The sequence below is a fragment of the Ictidomys tridecemlineatus genome, chromosome 6 (genome assembly GCF_052094955.1).
Source record: "Ictidomys tridecemlineatus isolate mIctTri1 chromosome 6, mIctTri1.hap1, whole genome shotgun sequence".
Classification (NCBI taxonomy): domain Eukaryota; kingdom Metazoa; phylum Chordata; class Mammalia; order Rodentia; family Sciuridae; genus Ictidomys; species Ictidomys tridecemlineatus.
Genome location: NC_135482.1, coordinates 160,709,110 through 160,727,533, shown reverse-complemented (window position 1 = coordinate 160,727,533; position 18,424 = coordinate 160,709,110). Strand labels below are relative to the sequence as shown.

Sequence of the window (18,424 nt, the reverse complement as noted above, 5' to 3'; positions counted from 1 at the left end):
GTGATCAGCTCCCACGCTGGCTAATCCTATGGGTAACTCTCTCAGAAGACTATGCAGATTCTACATCATATAAATATCCATTTTCTTTTTCTTTTCTTTTTTTTTGTATCATGAGACTATTCAACTTCCTCATTTACTGTGTTTTCCTAGTCAAAAAAAAAATGAAGGGAAGCTTTATAAAGATTACTTGGTAATTTCAAGCTGTGTCTATAAAATGTATGATGACGTCCAACCCTCTCTTTCCTCTCCTTTGTTTACTCCTCAGTCCCACAAGTATTTACTAAGTCCCTGGTATGAGTAGAACCCCATTAGATACTGAGGTAGCTTATAATAAGTAAAAGAAAAGATATCCCTGCCACTGATGAGATTATTGTCTCATGAGTCTAGTGACATTTCTAGAGAAAAATGCTAAGATATTGGAAGTATAAACCAATACAGCATAAATGATTAAGGAAGTTACAAAGGAATATAGAGTCAGAAAATGAGTTCTTATTATAGAAAAAAAATTATTTGGCAAAGGCTTCACACAGGGGATGTACCTTGAGGTATGTTTTGAAAGAAATGTGAGATACCGTTTGAAAATATAATTTCTATTTGCAGCTCCCAAAATAATCATACACCCAAAGTAAAGGGGAAAATGAGCTTTCTATGCAAATGTAGTTGCAAGACAGTTTGTCCTGCTCCCCAGTGCCCAACCAGCTGCCACCCCCAAGGCCCCACTACATAGAAATCCTGGAACCCCTACTAGTTTGTAAGGCATTTGAGAGAAGAAATTGAGAAGTCTCTGTAACACCTGGTTACTATTTACAGTGCCCCTTTCCCTATGATGCTCCATGCTTTTAGGAACAACGGAGCATGTCACAGCACCCACCTCCCTCTACACCAAAAGCTGCTCTCTCTGTCCTCTTTCCTATGACAGCTTTCTTTCCAAGGCCCCACACCCTCAGAACTCTTCTCTGCTATGCATTTCTGTGCCACTGATACAGAATTCCAGTTAATTGTCAATCCTCAAGGTATTGTAGGTACACAAAATGGGACTGTTCACTCTAACAGTGGGACATTGCATTGTACCAAGCACACCACTGGGAGAGGACACACAGGAGAAGAGACAGGTCTTGGGAGTTCCTCAAATCACACTATACTATGAACTCAGAAATTAAGCTATGCGTCATATTCTTCTGCATAGTGTAAGACAGAGAGAGAACACCATGAGATCATATCAAAAATTGAAAAAATTAAGACCAAACTACAAAGACCTCCCAGGGTGAGCTGAAGAGTTAGTAATTGCTTGAGCACTGGGGACACCATGGAGTCTCTGTACTGTAATATGGTAAATGTGGTGCTTTAGGATGCCGTGTGCAAGAGAAGCATCTAGAAGAACTGACTGCCTGAGAATCTGGATTATGGAGAGTCCTGCTGCACCCTAACTTTCCAGATAATTGACTGTTTCTCCACATGCTTTTGTGAACCAGAATCTCTACATTGAGATACATCAAATGCAAAACTCATTTTCCACACTTTCAGAAAGAAACACTCCAAAATCTGCCTCTTAATTCAAACGGGAGAAACAATTTAATACTTTCAAGGAAAGGTTCAATAATATGGGGCAGGGATAATTTTTTTTTCTAAGTAAAGTTTTTCTCATGAGCACATGACTAAACATGCAGTCAAGGAATGAATGCTGGTTGCTGGTAGATAGTATAATACATACTTATTTTTAAAAAGATGCAATGAATGATAAGTTGACTTGAAGAATTTTATTTTTGTTAATATTATTTTGATTGGCAAATCATAACTGTATAAATTTGTAGGGATGATGTGAGGTTGTTTTGATATATGTATATAACGTGGGATGATCCAATCAAGCTAATTAGCATATCCACCAAAGTTATTATTACTTGTAATTCCACCAGCAAAGCAAGGCTAAGATGATAATTTGTTCCAGTTACATCATATGATTCAAATTCTGTCTGGTTTTTATAACATCTTGTCAGCGGGAGAATGGTGAATGGAAGTAAATCTGCCCTGGGACAAAAGAGATGCCCGTGGGCTTCTAAGTGCTTCAGTGACAGCTGGCAAACCTCACCTGCAAATTGGAATTTATTCTCTTTACCTTTCCATTGAATATCATAGAACAGGAAAGGAATAAAAATCAGAAGAGCCAGAGGCCACCTTACCAGCAACCTATTATAGGGACTATAATGGGGGCAAGTTAGGCCACCAGCTTCTTCATGCATGGTTGCTTAGACTTCAGGGATCACTGAGTTGAGTGGCTTTTGCTTTAATGTCTAAAGAGGGCCTGGGCATTTATATTCTTTAAAATATTAACATCAGAACCTCTCAGAATGAGGCCCAGGCAATAGAGTTTTTAAAATCTTCCAATTTGGGAATAACGACTGTTTATGAAAGAATCTAAGTGTCGATTGGAAGGATTTCATTTTTAAACTATCTGCCTGGCCTCAAAGAATAATTCTTCCCTGGAGGAAATTTTTCACTTCGAGATTAAAGAATGAAGAAAGAAAGAATTAAGGTTCAGAGAATCACTGAAGTGTAGGTAATGTTTTTGCAATTTTATTTTTTAAAATGTGGAGTTAGTGAATATACATGAAAGTACCTTGAAATGTTGTGGTTTAATATTAGAGCTATTCAGAATTCATCAAAGAGGAAACATACAATTTCTTGGGTAACTGACATGCCTATCTAGCCCTCGGTTTCATGTGCATCTCTCTTGTCAAAGGACCATAGACTTGAAGGAATTTAGCAAGAGCATTATTACACCTTTGGAAAGACAGTGAGTCCCAGTCCCGGTTACCCTATCTATTCATTTCCTCTTCCCTGGCAGTATGAGGATTATCCTACAGTGTTCACTTGTGATGCTGTCTGTCAAACTGCTAGTAAATCCCTTCGGATATCTTTTAAAAATTCAGCATGTGTTAAAATGCAAAGAAAATGTATCAGTTTCAAGGGAATTAAAACCTCTGAACCAAAATTTTAGCTTTTTTTTTTTCTGTTCCCTCCATTACCTACTCCACCCAAGGCCCATAGGGTTTTTCTTGTCCTGTTCCCTGTGGGAACTTGCTACCAACTGAAGCACCCTGTTTGTTCCATAAGGAAAGAACCTTGTCACATAAGTACCATTTTTCCTATGATATTAAAGCGTAAAAGCCCAGGATTAAGAATAAAGCCCAAGGGGCTGTGGCTCAGTGGTAGAGCACTTGCCTAGCATGTGTGAGACACTGGGTTCGATCCTCAGCACCACATAAAAATAAATAAATAAAAGTATTATGTCCATCTATAACTAAAAAGCTCCCCCCCTTTTTTTTAAGAATAAAGCCCATCTTTCACAGCCAGTGTTCAGTTCAGATCCTTTATCCAGCCTGTACTAAGATGTTTGTTAGAGTTGCAAAGAGTCAGCAGGACTACGGTTAAAAACAACAACAAAAAAAGGCACCCATCAAAGCCTTTGCTCTCTGAAGTGTCAGTTGTTTCCCATTCATTTCATTGTCTGAGTTTTAATGGAAAAAAAATAAAAATGTGCATGGAAAATCCAGTACTGATAGTGAATTTTGATTGCTGTTTCCACTCCTCAGGAAAAAAATGCATCCAGCAAAATGCAGAGTCACGTAGTTCAAGCTACTGTCTGTCTGGTCATAAAAGAAAATGCTTCATATGCAGAAATTTCAAGTGAGAGGACATGTCAGGTCTCCAAACTCAGTTATTATCAAACAAAGCAGCCAGAAAATTAATGCCCTGGAGATGACTGTGACCATGATCCTGGATATCAGCCAGTGTCTTCATCTCTCTTGGTAGGACTGTGTTTTTGAACAGCTTATTAGACCCATAAAGCCTATCTAACTTCTTTGACATAAAATTTCTTCCCCTCTTTATAGAGGATTGTTTTAAGTTCCTGGCTACTGTTTTTATGAAACCTTGACATTTACTTACTATGAATGAGGACTTGAAAAACAATGATATATGAGAGTGTTTGGGATATTTTTGTTAGGTGTGAGGAGGAATGGGCCATTTAAAGACCCATGGGTTTGATTTTCCCCTCTAAAGCAAGGTCTCCCTTTCAGACACAGAACTACCCCAACCTCTCACCACTGCCTTTCAGAGTGGGCATCTAAGAAATGGAATCTCTCCATCAGTGCAAATGGCTCCTTCACCCCTTTCCCAATCTGGATGCAGAAACTGAGCCATTCTGAAAAAGTGTGTGTGTGTGTATGTGTGTGTGTGTGTGTGTCTGTCTGTCTGTCTATGTGTTTTCTCCAAACAAAGGACTGATTCAGTTCTAAACTCCAAATGATTAAAGAATTTGGCATTTTACATAATCCCACATTCTGGTTAATTGAAAATTGACATTTATAAATTATCTTATTATAAACAAATAGAACAAAGGCTCTCAAAACAGTAACTTCCTTTGAATTAATTAAGAAAATGAACAACCAAGAACTTAATAACAAAAATCATACACCTTTTTTGACAGTTGGTGTTTTGTTTATGTATATCATGACTGATAGTAATGGCTGTGATTCATCATTTTAGAAAAGTAATCAACAGTTCTAGTTGTACCAAATTAAAATTGATTGAGACCCAATAACACCCTGGCAGAAGCTAATAATCACATCATTATTAACTACATAGCTAGTCACCATAACTCCTTTTTTTGGCTTAAGAAGATCCACAATATGAAGTATATATTATACTTTATATAAAGCTTCTTTTGGCTTAAGAAGATCTATACTATAAAGTCTAGTGTATATAAACTAATTAAAATCGATTAGAAAAAAATAATGTCCATGTACTTTTATAAATGTGATCATTCTGCAGAGAAAACTACTCCCATGTTTATGCACAATTGGTAGAACATTCCCTTTGGATGAGGCATCACCCTGGGTGTTCTGCATACTTGATACATCTTATCCTTGACATATCTGTGAAAGCATGCTGGTACCAACCTCATATCATAGATGAGGAACTGAGCAGAGATGAAATGCCAGTCCAGGAACCCAGAGCCACAGCCAGGACTCAAATCCAGGGCTGTTTCAAATGGATGCCCAACACATCTGGTCTACTGAGTAGGCAACCAAACTAAGAAGTCTGTGGATGACACAGGAAACATCTTTCACAGATGTATGTTCAAACATTGGAAGAAAATACACTCTTCATAGAAATCATATTTTAGCTTTTATGATGAAGAGGTTTCTGAAGGATAAGAAAGACTAGTGGGTCTCAGAAAATGTTCCCCTTAGAGCCACAACTCTCAGCCCACAGAATGTTCCTGATAGCAGTTCAGACACAGAGAAGAGTGAAGGACAGGATGAGTCATTAGCCACAATAAGTGTTCTTAAGGACAGTTCTGATGTCATTTATCACCACCTTCCAAGAATTATGGAATGGCCTTGTGGAGACAAGTGGCAAATATTGTCATTGAAGTCTGTGACAATAACGGTAAATGGCACCAAGAAAGATTTGTGTTAGACATTGTACAACCTCATGCTAGGGTTCCCTCCTGCCAGAACAGCCAGGGTGGGGCTATATGAGGTTGGGATGGTCACACCTGTGGTTGGATGGAGCTGAACTTTTCTGAATAAGCAGAAGTGTTATTACATGTCCTCAAATGGACTTTTTCCCCATGGGTGGCAAGAGTCAAGTAGTGGCCACCGACTCTGGAATGAACCAGCATTCTTGACTAGCCAGAGATCACATCTTAGACTACAGAGGGGTCAGAATGATAGCAGGACTCTCTCTCTGTTTTACAGCTGTAGGGAGCTTACAATATGGGCAGGAATGAGAAGGAGACCTTTTCTTATCCTTCCTCCCAAGTAGTCCCTGTACTGTCTGCCCTTTTGCAAAAGAAGCAACCTTGAACTAAGTTATATGGTTAATCGCTGTTTCCTCTCCTCTCCCATATCCCTGCATCTTCCTTTATGGGAGAAAGAATAAGCCATCTCATGGTTGCCTTGGCCGGTCCTAGGCCAGCTCCATAAGCAGAGACAACCTCCCTGGCATCTCCCAAGCTTCAGAAAGAGGACAGAATGTACAACATGGTCAGTCAAATCTCCCTTCATGGAGAGGGTCCTGTCATCATGGAGAGAAATTAGCAAGGATCAGAGTTCCTCATTTCTGCTCCCCACCCTGACCTGAGCCCTGGGCCTAGGGGAGCTTTATAGATCCCCCACATTTGAGTGACAGAGCATGACTATAAGCTCATGCTCCTAGGTATTGTCACATTTTGTACCTAACTCTGAAATTGTCAATAAATAAAAATCTGGTGCTGCCTTTGCTATTGTAATCTACCCTTATGAATGCTCTACCACCATTATATGATGACTTTAGTGGCAAATTTGAACACTAACTGCAAATTTAATGATATTAAGGAAGTATTCACTTTCTATTTAGACGTGAGAATGGTATTGTGATAATGTTAGGTTTTTTCTAAAAGCGCTTAGATTTTTAGATCTAACATAATAAATATCTGCATATTAAATGATATGATGTCAGACTTCAAAGATAGGATTAGTTTAAATCAATATTAGTCGTATTTTCCAAAGATACTTAAAATATGTGCAACTTTATGATTTAATTTTCAATGGAATAAGATCCAAAATTATAATACAGTAGTGCATATATACATACATTTATATATATATGTACATATGTATATGTGAATGGAAGAAGAAATGTAAATTATGGTTATCCCTGGCCAGTGAGAATACATGTTTGTTTTATTATTCATTGTTACTTTTTCGAATTTTTCAAATTTGCTGAAAGGACAATTTTCTGTTTATAATTTTATAAAACTATTTTTATATATAAGTGATGCTCATGACATTGTTATATGGAAAAGTTACAGAATATGATATAGAACCCTAATCATTGTTAAATGTGCACACATGGATGTGTGTCTATATATGTTTAAAATAAGCAGCATCGAAATATGAATCATGATTATCTAAGGATGATGGTGTTGCTGGTCATTTTTGTGTTTTCTTTGCTTATATGTGTACTTCTGCAATTAATAAGTTAAATTATAATCAGAAAAATGTGACATTAAAAATTAATGCTAGATTTATTATATCCTTTGTAAGTAAAAGACTATACAAGGCATGACAACATACACGGAACTATATAATATGTATGTATTCATAAAACAGGTAAGTCCAAAGCAAATCTAAATTCTCATTTGTATGTTAAGGTTTCAACAAGGTTGGTATAAAGTCCCTTGAAGAGCCATTTTATGTGGCAATGTTCTTGCCTCTGTGCACTTGGGTTCCTTAGTGATCCCGTTTCATTTTCTGTCCTGCTCCAGGTATATCCATGCCAATACCAGTCTTTGGGCTGCAGGATGACTCCAAGGTCTTTAAGCAGGGGAGCTGCTTACTGGCTGACGACAACTTTGTCCTGATCGGCTCTTTTGTGTCCTTTTTCATCCCCTTAACCATCATGGTGATCACCTACTTTCTAACTATCAAGTCACTCCAGAAAGAAGCTACTCTGTGCGTGAGCGAGCCGGGAACACGGTCCAAACTCTCTTCTTTCAGCTTCCTCCCCCAGAGCTCCCTGTCTTCGGAAAAGCTCTTCCAGCGATCCATCCACCGGGAGCCAGGGTCCTTCGCGGGCAGGAGGACGATGCAGTCCATCAGCAACGAGCAGAAAGCGTGCAAGGTGCTGGGCATCGTCTTCTTCCTGTTCGTGGTGATGTGGTGCCCTTTCTTCATCACGAACATCATGGCTGTCATCTGCAAGGAGTCGTGCAACGAGGACGTCATCGGAGCCCTGCTCAACGTGTTCGTGTGGATCGGTTACCTCTCCTCGGCCGTCAACCCGCTGGTCTACACGCTCTTCAACAAGACCTACAGGTCCGCGTTCTCGCGCTACATTCAGTGTCAGTACAAGGAAAACAAAAAACCGTTGCAGTTGATTTTAGTGAACACTATTCCGGCCTTGGCTTACAAGTCTAGTCAGCTCCACATGGGACAAAAGAAGGATTCCAAGAAAGATGCCCAGGCGACAGAGAATGACTGCTCCATGGTTGCTCTAGGACAAGGACCTCCTCCGGAAGATGCTGGCACAGACAGTGTGGACACGGTGAACGAAAAGGTTAGCTGCGTGTGATCCGCGGCTGGTTGCCATGGCAACCGTGGAGGGCACAGCAAACAAGTTTTCACCTCTCTGGAGAAACAAAAAGTAAGGGAGGCTGGGGGAAAAAAAAAAAAAAAGGTCGCTCTAGTGGAACCCATAGTAACCATAGGGCCCTTAGTTGTATTCTGTCAATGAAAAGCAGGGTTCCTTGCCACAAGATGTGCACTTGAAACATGTTCTGACAGCATTTCCGCTGTGAGCTTGATGATCCTTTCAATGTTATAAATGATGTCTTTAAATAAGCTTTTATTGTCCAATTATAATGAGGTCCTAAATAAATCAAGATTAACTTCTCTTACTGAATGGAAACCTTGCCACTAATGGGATCCAGTTGGTTACCTACTGCTGTAAATAAAAATAGCTATAAATAGTGAAAGTTTTGTTGACTCTAATGGCCTCTTCAATAAAGAAAAATATATAAAACTTACCATGACATACATTTTGAAAGGAAAAGAAAAAGACACTAACGACAGTGTTGTGAAGTCTGTACTGCTAAGATAATTAAATGAAATACTTGACAACATTTTTTTCATTCCTGCTTTCTCATAGATGCCATTGTGAAGTAGTCACAAGATTGCTGGCATTTGCTGCATTCCAAGTTCATTCTTCTCAGAAGCGAAAAGATTTTAAGTGTTACTGAATACCAATTGCTGCTTTCTCTTCTACTTCTTGTTCTGTAATCTGAATTTCCAGTGTGGTCTTGTTTAGTATTTGTTCTTCTGTATTAGTATTTGATAGGTAAGCTATCAAAAGGATAATTTCACACTACCAAAAACATTCTAGAAGTTGCTTCTTTAAAACCGTACCACACAGGTATCTGGTAACTCGTTGTGAAATGACTGCATCATGCATGCGCACTTTGGGGCAGCAAACAGAATATTGATGTAACGGTGTCAGGGTTGAGTATAAACTTAGGTTTCTGGTTGTTAACAGTAGGAGGGTCTTAGGACAAATATGTGAAAAGCTGGTGATTTTCCTCTTGGCACTTATCAGGTAAATTGATGCTTTCAGATGAATCAATTTACACTATTTATTAAAACTGCTCAGCTTGGTTCTACAACCATCTATTGAGTGTATTCTCATGGGTGGGGGCAATTTTCTAGATACTAGGGACATAAAAATCATTAAAACAAAATCCTTCCCTTAAGACAAATGACTAAACTGAAATGGCCCTTGTTAAAAAATATCAAACTCATTCTGAGAATTAGTTCAATTTATTTCCTCTTTATCTGGTTCAGGAACAGGTTTGTTACAACTGTGAGGGTGGTTTTCTCAGTAAGTTTTTCTGATTGGTTACCAATAAATGTCAAGCAAACAAAGAAGGGGGTGTATATCAGCTTAGATCAAACACTGTAATTAATATAGAAAGGTACACCTCAATCTGGACTTAATTTATGACTACCAAAGTACTGAGCAGAATTTTTGTCCTGTCTCTCTAAAATCACAATTATCTTACTGTTATTGACACTAGAGTCTCTAGTAAAAATCAGACAAATATAATATTTGGTAGAAATGATTTAAAGAGAGAAAAAAGATTAACTATAGTTAATCCAGCTTCATACTGTAATGCTTTAACTTAAACTGCACATGATTATTGGAATAGATGTTGGATTTATGATTGCACTGATGAAGCATTTCTATTGAATATTAAGTAGCTTTTGCCCTAAGTCTTTGGAAAAAAATACAGATTTGAAAATTAATGTAGAAAATATTGTTATATAATTTGGAAATGCACTAGGGCTGTCCTTCCAGATACGTTGAAAGATAGTTCACTATTTTAATGCTAGCATTTATAATATGCCACTAGTACCAAGGCTGCATTTGAACCAGACTGCTTCTTAATGATCATATGATACCAACTGATGAAAATATAGTCTGTGCTCTAATGTATTTTGCCTTAGTTTATCACTCTGCTCATTTCATTATATAGTAAAGATTACAGATTTCCCCATGTATTCAATCTTGATCAGAATGAACATACTGCCTGACAGATATCTTCTGACTGCATATATAGTATAAATGTGTATGTTTTTCCTGCAAAAATATCTATTTAAGTGTACATAGACACATATATAACTGTATATATGTACAGACATGTTCCCATGCACTTTATTCAATATTTATATATTTATATGGAGGAAAAGAAAATCAATGAAAAAACTCAGTATGTACACATGTGTGCATGTTTGTGTCATGTCGATTTAAATGTAAAATCATGTTCTAATATTCCTATGACCTTCCATTGCTATCAGAGGAAGCTAAAGCATAATAGAAGCATAGCCCTTTAAATTAACTGGAAGTTGCTCTACTTTTGAGGAAATACTTTAGCACGATTCTATGAGGGTGGTGAAAAGAATAGTCTATGTACATAGTTTATTGGTTTTCAATTAAATGGTAACTTTGGGTCCTTTGTTCAGTCTGAGGACTTCCTGACTACTATGGCTTTTTATATATACTTCACCCCAATGAAACAGTCCTCAAACAATTTATGGGTCAGTAATGAAAGGATTCTCTCCTAGCCATTATTATTAAAACAGAGTAACAAACCTTTATTTTCTTTAAGTTGAATGATAAATTCTACACTCAAAAGAAAGGAATTAAACGCAGTAGTTAGAAAAAACTTGATTTAATAAATACGTAATCTACTTGGCCACAGCGCCATCTCATGGTCATTTCTTGAAGTGCTACTGTAGACAAATTGAACTCTTCCCATACTGCTTTTAGGAAAGGGTGCTTCTCTCATTTGTGCATCAATGGAACATATTTATAAAGTGTTAAATTATTCTGTGCCATATGTAACAAATACAGTGAAGATTATTTTATGTACTGGTTTTAATTAAGGTGATTCTAAACAATTTCAAGAATGAATAATTGTAAATAAAGTATACTCAAAAAGGAATGCAATTTTGTGTGTGTCCATAGCAGTGTCTACTAAAGGAAATTACCCCAAACCTTCCATGTCATCTGGCCGGGAATTTCAAGTCACTTCCTGATTTTTTTTTTCAGAATAAAATAACCTGTGTTTCTGGAACTCAGCCATGTCAAAGAACGAGGACCCACCTGGTTAGATTAGCTTTATGGTCACATTTCAGTTTCTAATGATCTACAGAAAACAAATGCTTCTATTTGATCAACAGGCTGGTTCCACACAGCCCAACAACATGGAGGACCACTGGTGTGCCCCAAGGCCACACAGGTACGCCTTGCACAAGTACATTACCATGCACATACACATTCATACATTCTTTCTCTCTATCATGGAAATGAAACTAAAGAGATATAGTATCATTAGACCAAAAAAAAAGGTAAAATTAAACTATTTCACCTTTAAGTGTAGGAAAAGCACGTGAAATATTTTTTTCCAGCTGGACATAACTCCATATGTTGAGTACCTACCATACACCAGGCAATGAGCTAATTGCTTCACTTGCTTTACTTATCGGACTTTTCACAAGGTATTATTATTCCCTTTTTTTCACACATGAGAAAAACTGACATTGGAAGTAGTTAATAACATGTCCAAAGTCACATGATTGACAATAAAATTAGCAAGCTCAAGCCTGTGTCATCTGACTCCAACATATGAATTTTTTTCCCATCTTCATCTAGTACAGGGGAAAAGCACTTTTTCGAACTAAATTACACAAGTTGCTATCCTAGCTTCCCCACTCACTGATTGAGTTTAGGCCATCATTTGACATCCCTGTACCTCAATCACATCATCTCTAGAATGGAGCTGCTAGTGTTTGACAACCTGTAAAAGAGTATGTGAATATTACAAATGGGTTGTTATTATAAAGAAAAGAACACCAAAGCCTCCATCAAGTATTAACCATTAGTCTGAATTTGAGACAAAATTGTGGAATAGACAATATTATTATTCAGTCACTTATTCTATCCTGTAAATGCTTCACCTTTTCGGAAAACTTTCTATTTCTACTTTGCCCTCACCATGATGCAGAGATCCCTTCATTGAACTCTTTTATTGCTTCTATCAACATCTGCTCATCCTATATCTTGTTTCTCAGGCCTCTACTCTCTGCTAGAGTACTAATAAGTAATTAAGCAGACAAACCACATGTATCATTGACATCTCTTCAACCATCTGCTGTGGTCTTAATCCTAAAAGCAGAAACCAGAAGCAAACAGTTTAGGTGCCACAGAAACAAGTGAGAAAGAAAGCTTGGGACAAGAAATGTTTCCTATGATCTGACAAATGACCATCAGAAAAACAATTACCTTCAGATAGATATTCCCTAACTTACACAGTTTTATACGTAAACTTTGAGTCTTAATCAACAATAATGACTAAAAGAAACATTTGTAATTTTTGAGATTTCAGATGGGCTGGGGATGTAGCACAGTGGTAGAGCACTTGTTTAGCATTCAAATAAACCCTGGGTTCAATTCCCCAGTATTGAAAAGAAAATTTGTCTCAACTGGAAACAGTAATAATATTACTAAGCTTTTTCTCAGGTTTTCTGATCAATAGATATTTGTTCCAGTAAGTGCAATAAGACAAAACTTCTTGGTTAATTTTTAATTATTTGCATGTGGCTTGCAAAAAGCAAATGGTTTCCTTCCCCTTGCCCTTAATAGTGCAACACCAATCTTAACAACTTCCCTTTTGATATTTGACATCAGTATGTCTACATGAGACATTACAGTACCAGAAGTCTTCCTACCCAGTTGGAGCCTCTGAGACAGGAAACCTAGGTCCAAGCTGCTACTGTACTTTGACTCTGGACAAGTCATAGTTTCTCTCTCCTCAAGTGTATAATGGAAGACTTATAGACAATGATCTCAGCAGGAGTCTATTCCAGGTCTAGGTTTATATAAATACTGAAGGGTCCATCCAGACTTTGATGAACCTACACACAGTTTCATATACAAAAACTATTCTGAAATTCACAACTCTCACATTCTCTGGTTGGATTTCAAATAAATGATAACTTGAACTTTCACAGATAAGTCAAATTATCAATGATCTAAGGGCTTCCAAGATATGAGACCAAGAGTCAGATATCAACATAAATGATTTCTACCATGGAACTTTCTCACAGTTGGCCTCTCCTTGGCAATTTCATAGCTACCATAAGATATTGAGTTGCTCTTTTAAATAGCCCCCCACCTTCCTGAAGAATAATTGCTCCCTCTATTTGAGATAAAAAATTCCTTGAGGGGTTCACATTGAAAATCCCGTATAGATTTAGAACTCTGTGATTCAGAGAACTTTTTAAAACCTAGATTTTTTTTTTTATTGAAAGTGAGCCAAGGTTATTTAAGTTTTTATTTATAATTAAGATTATGAGATCAAAAATGGTATTTATTCTGTGTTCTAGCAGACAGCACGACTTGTACTTCCTGTCCTCCATCTACTCCGGATACTGAAAAGTAACCTATGCCATTATTCAGATCATCTTGTCTTAGTCAGGGTGACCCTAAGAGCAGAGCCAAGTCTTTGGTGGAGATTATTATGTGGTGATCTCAGGAAGCAGATTGAATGAGACAGGGAAGAAGGACAAGTAACCAAAATACATCTAAATCGGGTAGAACAGTCAGTGCTGCAAACTCATCACTCCTTCCACAGGTCTGCTATTGAAGGTCCACCGTGAGCGTGTCATGCATCAGACACAGTTGAGTGTGGGCATTCTGGGGATGGAATTGCTCTTTTATAAAAATTGCATAAGATATCATGCGGGAAGCTATGCAATTCCCTTTACCAACCAAATTTATTTTTAATTTTGTTCATCCCTCCAGCTTAGTCAAAAATGAGCCTAACTGGCAGGTGGATAACTGAGCACACCTATCCAAGGATGGTGCCTGACAGACTATGTATGACCAGATACCCTGAGGCCATGCCAACACCCTGACAGAGTTGCACTTGGGACAAGGACAAGAATGGAGGATTTAGAAGTTTGTCTTAAAGGGGGGGAAAATGCAAATTAGATTATTTAATATTCCTATTTATCAGAACAAGTGTCAGATAGATCAGATCAAGTCCAGAAACTCTTTGGGACCACTCAAAAAGAATAAATGTTGTTGAACCTAGAATTATAATCATGATCATGAGGGGCTGTGGATGTAGCTCAGTTGGTAGAGTGCTTGCTTTGCATGCACAAGGCCCTGGGTTCAATTCCCAGCACCACAAAAAGAAAAGAAAGAAATTTGGGCTGGGGATATAGCTCAGTTGGTAGAGTGCTTGCCTTGACTGAATAAATCCCCAGTGCCACGCACAAAAAAAGAAGCTATCATGATGCAAATATTATTTCAATTTATATTAAGCATTTAAAAAAAACAATGAAGCTCTAGGTGCATTTATGTAACATTCTGCTTCAAGAAATTTGCCTTAATGACATACAGTCGGGATAGATAGGTAAATTGAGTCCCATTAGATAAGTCAGACCCATTTAGAGTGAGTCCTGGGAAGTTGTAGACTGTCCCCTGAAGGATTTAAATGTTAATTCCTTCAGAGCCCTTCCTCCACCCTAATCAAGAACCTGCCCCTCCCTATAGGAAGCTATGAGGTTGTTATAGGCTGCTCCATCCTGCCCTTACCCCTTCCCCCTTCACCTGTTTCCCACCTTTTGGCCACCCCACCTTGTCAAATGCCTGTAAGTAGGAAGGAGAAAGATAAGGGGAAGAGGGCAGGAGAACAAAGGAAGCCTAGGACATACAAAAAGGGCAGAACACACTGCTTCTGGGGATACCAGGACACCAACTATGGCCCCCTTCTCCCTCCCTGGAGAAGTCCGTGTTACCAGCTTTTTAAATAAACCCTGCTTTATATACTTGCCTCGCTTGTCGGGCTTCTCTAATGTTCAAACTTCAACATGTGAGAAAGCAGGACTCGTCACCAAGATCTGGCAGTATGACCATGAGTCTTCACAATAGTAAAACCAATGAGGAAACCGGGACAAATGCAGATCCACATGACTGTTAAGCTTTTACTGTTCTCTAGTTCCACTATGCTATCACTCAGAAAATATTTTCTATAAAGAGCCAAATTGTTTGTTTTAGTGTTTGGGGGCCATGTAGTCTACAACAATCATTCGACTCTGCTATTACAGTGAGAAAGCAGTCATGGAGAATAAGCAAATAAGAGAACATGACTGTGTTCAAAAAAAAAAAAAAAAGAAAACCCCTCTTTACAAATATAAGCTGTGGCCCAGATTCAGCCTATACACCGTAGTAGAACAACCCCTGGGTTATACCATCCAACAATAATAATAATTACAACAACTACCATAGATACTACTGCTACTATCCCAACTATTCATTTGAACCCTCATTGAATGTTAAATGCGTTAGTTACTTTAATATATCATCTCTCACATAGTCCTTGTAATACTGGTACTGCATACTTTCATTATGATCTCCATTTTATGTGAGGAAACTAGAGATTAAGGAACTTGCCCAAGCTCATACATAGGCATTGACTGAGCTGGGTTCCTCCTGAAGTCTCTAACTTACTATGCAGGGTAAATTAGACTTTGCTGAATAAATGTATTTTCAATCCCTAAGTCTAGTTGATTGTCAGCATGATTAATACTCTATAAAGATAATTCTTGATTTGACTTGACAGAACCATGGCATGTTTGTTGCTGTCTCTTCTCTTGGCTCTTCTTCATGCCCAGAGAATGTGTCTTACATTAAGTTCTTCCTAAATGAAGGAGGAAATGCATTACATTGTGTCCTTCATGCCAGTAGAACTATGTTCAAAAATAAATGTCTGATATGTTCTTTCTACTTCCTAAACTCATCAATAAAATAATGAATTATGACTGAAAAAACAAGTACTATTTTAAATGAGTATCAGACAGGCTAATCATGGAGACTGGAAATCTCCAAGTTCCTTTAGAGAATATGGAGTTTAATGTCAGGAAACAAACAGAAACAAGTAAATCACGAATGTCAAATAGACCTTCAAGAAATGCAGAGAGACACAACTCACTTCATACCAAATTCAAAGTTGTCTGAGGGATGCAGGTACAAGTTCCTCTATTTTCCAAAAGACCTCAATCAACCTGTCTCACTCTGTTCCTCTCTGGGCCTCTTCCACTCATTTTCCTCCTACTGATCCATTTCCTTCTACCTTCTTACCTATAACATGTGCTCACTCCTGGTCTACCATGACTTCTCTCTACCTGGTGGGATTTCATCATTGACTATTGCCACAAATGACAATGACCTTCCCAGTAGTCCCTGTACAGACTTCTAAGAGAGGCCTGATCAGGTGAGGTTGGTCCATGTTCTGTGCATATGACAGATTTTGTTCTACGCCCTGCTTTTGGGCTGCAGACCAGATTCTGGCCCATTCCCTTTCCAGTGGTGGGCTATATAGAGTGTTCTCCCAAAAGGCCCCTTGACAGAAGGAGAGTTTTAATATGTAAGGGAAAAGAAGTGTCTATCACTGAATCTAAATGCTAACCGATACCCCCTTGCCAAGGAGGAATCTACTGACTTACTATTCTGGTAACAGCAAGTTACCAGCCCTCCCATTTTGTTTTTCCTTCTAATATAAGTATTTCCAATTTCTTGTCCAAAAACTAGTCTGCAAAACAGAATGTTCACAGTAGTTGACTCTTTAAGAAATATTTACAGAAGTCAGCCAGCCAATTTCCTTTTATGAGACAATCTGCAACACAGTCATCACTAAATAAATAAAGAAGCTTGAATATGAAACCCATGGGAAACAATGGATAGGAGATGAATTGGGCTCAATGACGCTTCTCTGATGCTGGCCCTGAAAATTGTGATTCGATGACCTCAGCAAGCAATCACAGTGTGCTGTGATTAAAATAGCCACATTACAATCTAAAGAAAATTGGACAATTTGGGAGGAAAAATCTGCCAAACCTCAGTAGAGGAGAAAATCATTTGGTAACTGAATTAGAAACATTTATGTCATTGGGTTGACAATATCCACTGATGTTACAACCGCATTCGTACAACAGGAAAGGCTTACAATGACTCCTGTGCCTACGGCCCCCAGGGAAAATGCCTAAATTATACCTGTGAGCAGAGAGAATAGATTTAATTCTCTACAGACCAGAACTCTAAAAATAAGTGAGAGAATTGGACCTTAATAAAACTAAGGAAATAAAATGTTTCTCCTGCAATGCAACAAAAAATGTTTGAGTTATTCCCTATTCTTTGGGTTTACAAGAAAAGAATTACAGAATAGAGCTCAAGTGATTTATTTTTAGAGAATATCACAATGATTCAAAGTTCACAGGCATGACATTATGTAGAGGCTGAGTTTGAAATCTAATGCTAAAAGATTTAGAAAGGTTATGGGCTTAGAAGTTACATGGACAGTACTTTGAATTCTACCTCTACTACTTACTGACTGAGGAAATTATTTAGATTCTGTCAGACTCATCTGTTAAATGGCGATAATTGTATTTTGTGGAGTTGTAAGTATCTGATTTTTCCATATGTATTAGATTGAAATCAAACCCCTATATCTCACCCTGCACAAAACTCAACTCAAAGTGAACCAAGAACCTAGGCATTAGACCAGAGACCGGGTGCCAACTAGAAGAAAAAGTAGGCCTAAATCTCCATCATATCAGCTCAGGAACAGACTTCCTCAATAAGACTTCTAAAGCAGAAGAAGTAAAATCAAGAATCAATAAATGAGATGGTATCAAACTAAAAGCTGCTTCTCAACAAAGGAAACAATCAAGAACATGAAAAGAGAGCCTACAGAATGGGAGAAAATCTTTACCACCTGCACCTCAGATAGAGCACTAATCTCCAGCACATACAAAGAACTTAAAAACTTAACACCAAAACACCAAATTACTCAATCAATAAATGGGCAAAGGAACTGAACAGACACTTCACAGAAGAAGAAATACAAAAGATCAAAAAATATATGAAATATGTTCAACATCTCTAGCAATTAGAGAAATGCAAATTAAAACTACACTACAATGAGATTCCATTTCTCTCCAGTCTGAATGACAATTATCAAGAATACAAGTAACAACAAATTTTGGTGAGGATGTGGGGGAAAACGTTCACTCATACATTGCTGATGGGACTGCTAATCAGTGCAACCACTCTAGAAAGCAGTAGATTCCTTAGAAAACTTGAAATGGAACCACCATTTGACCCAGCTATCCCACTCCTCAGATTATACCCAAAAGATTTAAAATCAGCATACTACAGTGACACAGCCTCCTCAATGTCTATAGCAGCTCAATTCACAATAGCCAAGCTATGGTACCAACCTAGGCTGAATGAATTTTTTAAATGTGGTATATATACA

The 18,424-nt window shown here is 37.9% G+C and overlaps 1 protein-coding gene, 1 long non-coding RNA gene and 1 other non-coding gene across 6 annotated transcripts in view; 2 read left to right on the top strand and 1 right to left on the bottom strand.

The window, feature by feature from the left end:
* The window catches only part of Htr2a (5-hydroxytryptamine receptor 2A), a 60,178-nt gene extending 49,134 nt beyond the window's left edge, over positions 1–11,044 (top strand). Inside the window, exons 3-4 of one of the 3 annotated variants that reach the window (XR_005732109.2) lie at positions 7,313–8,190; positions 8,695–11,044. Coding sequence is in view for 2 of the 3 variants with exons in the window: in XM_005330191.4 (XP_005330248.1) it covers positions 7,313–8,118 (806 nt within the window). In the remaining variant the exon portion in view is untranslated. Of the gene's footprint in view, positions 1–7,312 lie in introns of all 3 variants that reach the window. The other 2 variants (XM_021729744.3, XM_005330191.4) reach the window with 2 other exon arrangements.
* LOC120888457 (uncharacterized) overlaps positions 1–18,424 on the bottom strand; it is a 575,667-nt gene that overhangs the window by 525,795 nt on the left and 31,448 nt on the right. The window lies entirely within an intron of this gene.
* On the top strand, positions 14,223–14,296 carry Trnaa-ugc (transfer RNA alanine (anticodon UGC)). The gene has a single exon. It is a non-coding gene; the product is annotated as a tRNA-Ala (tRNA).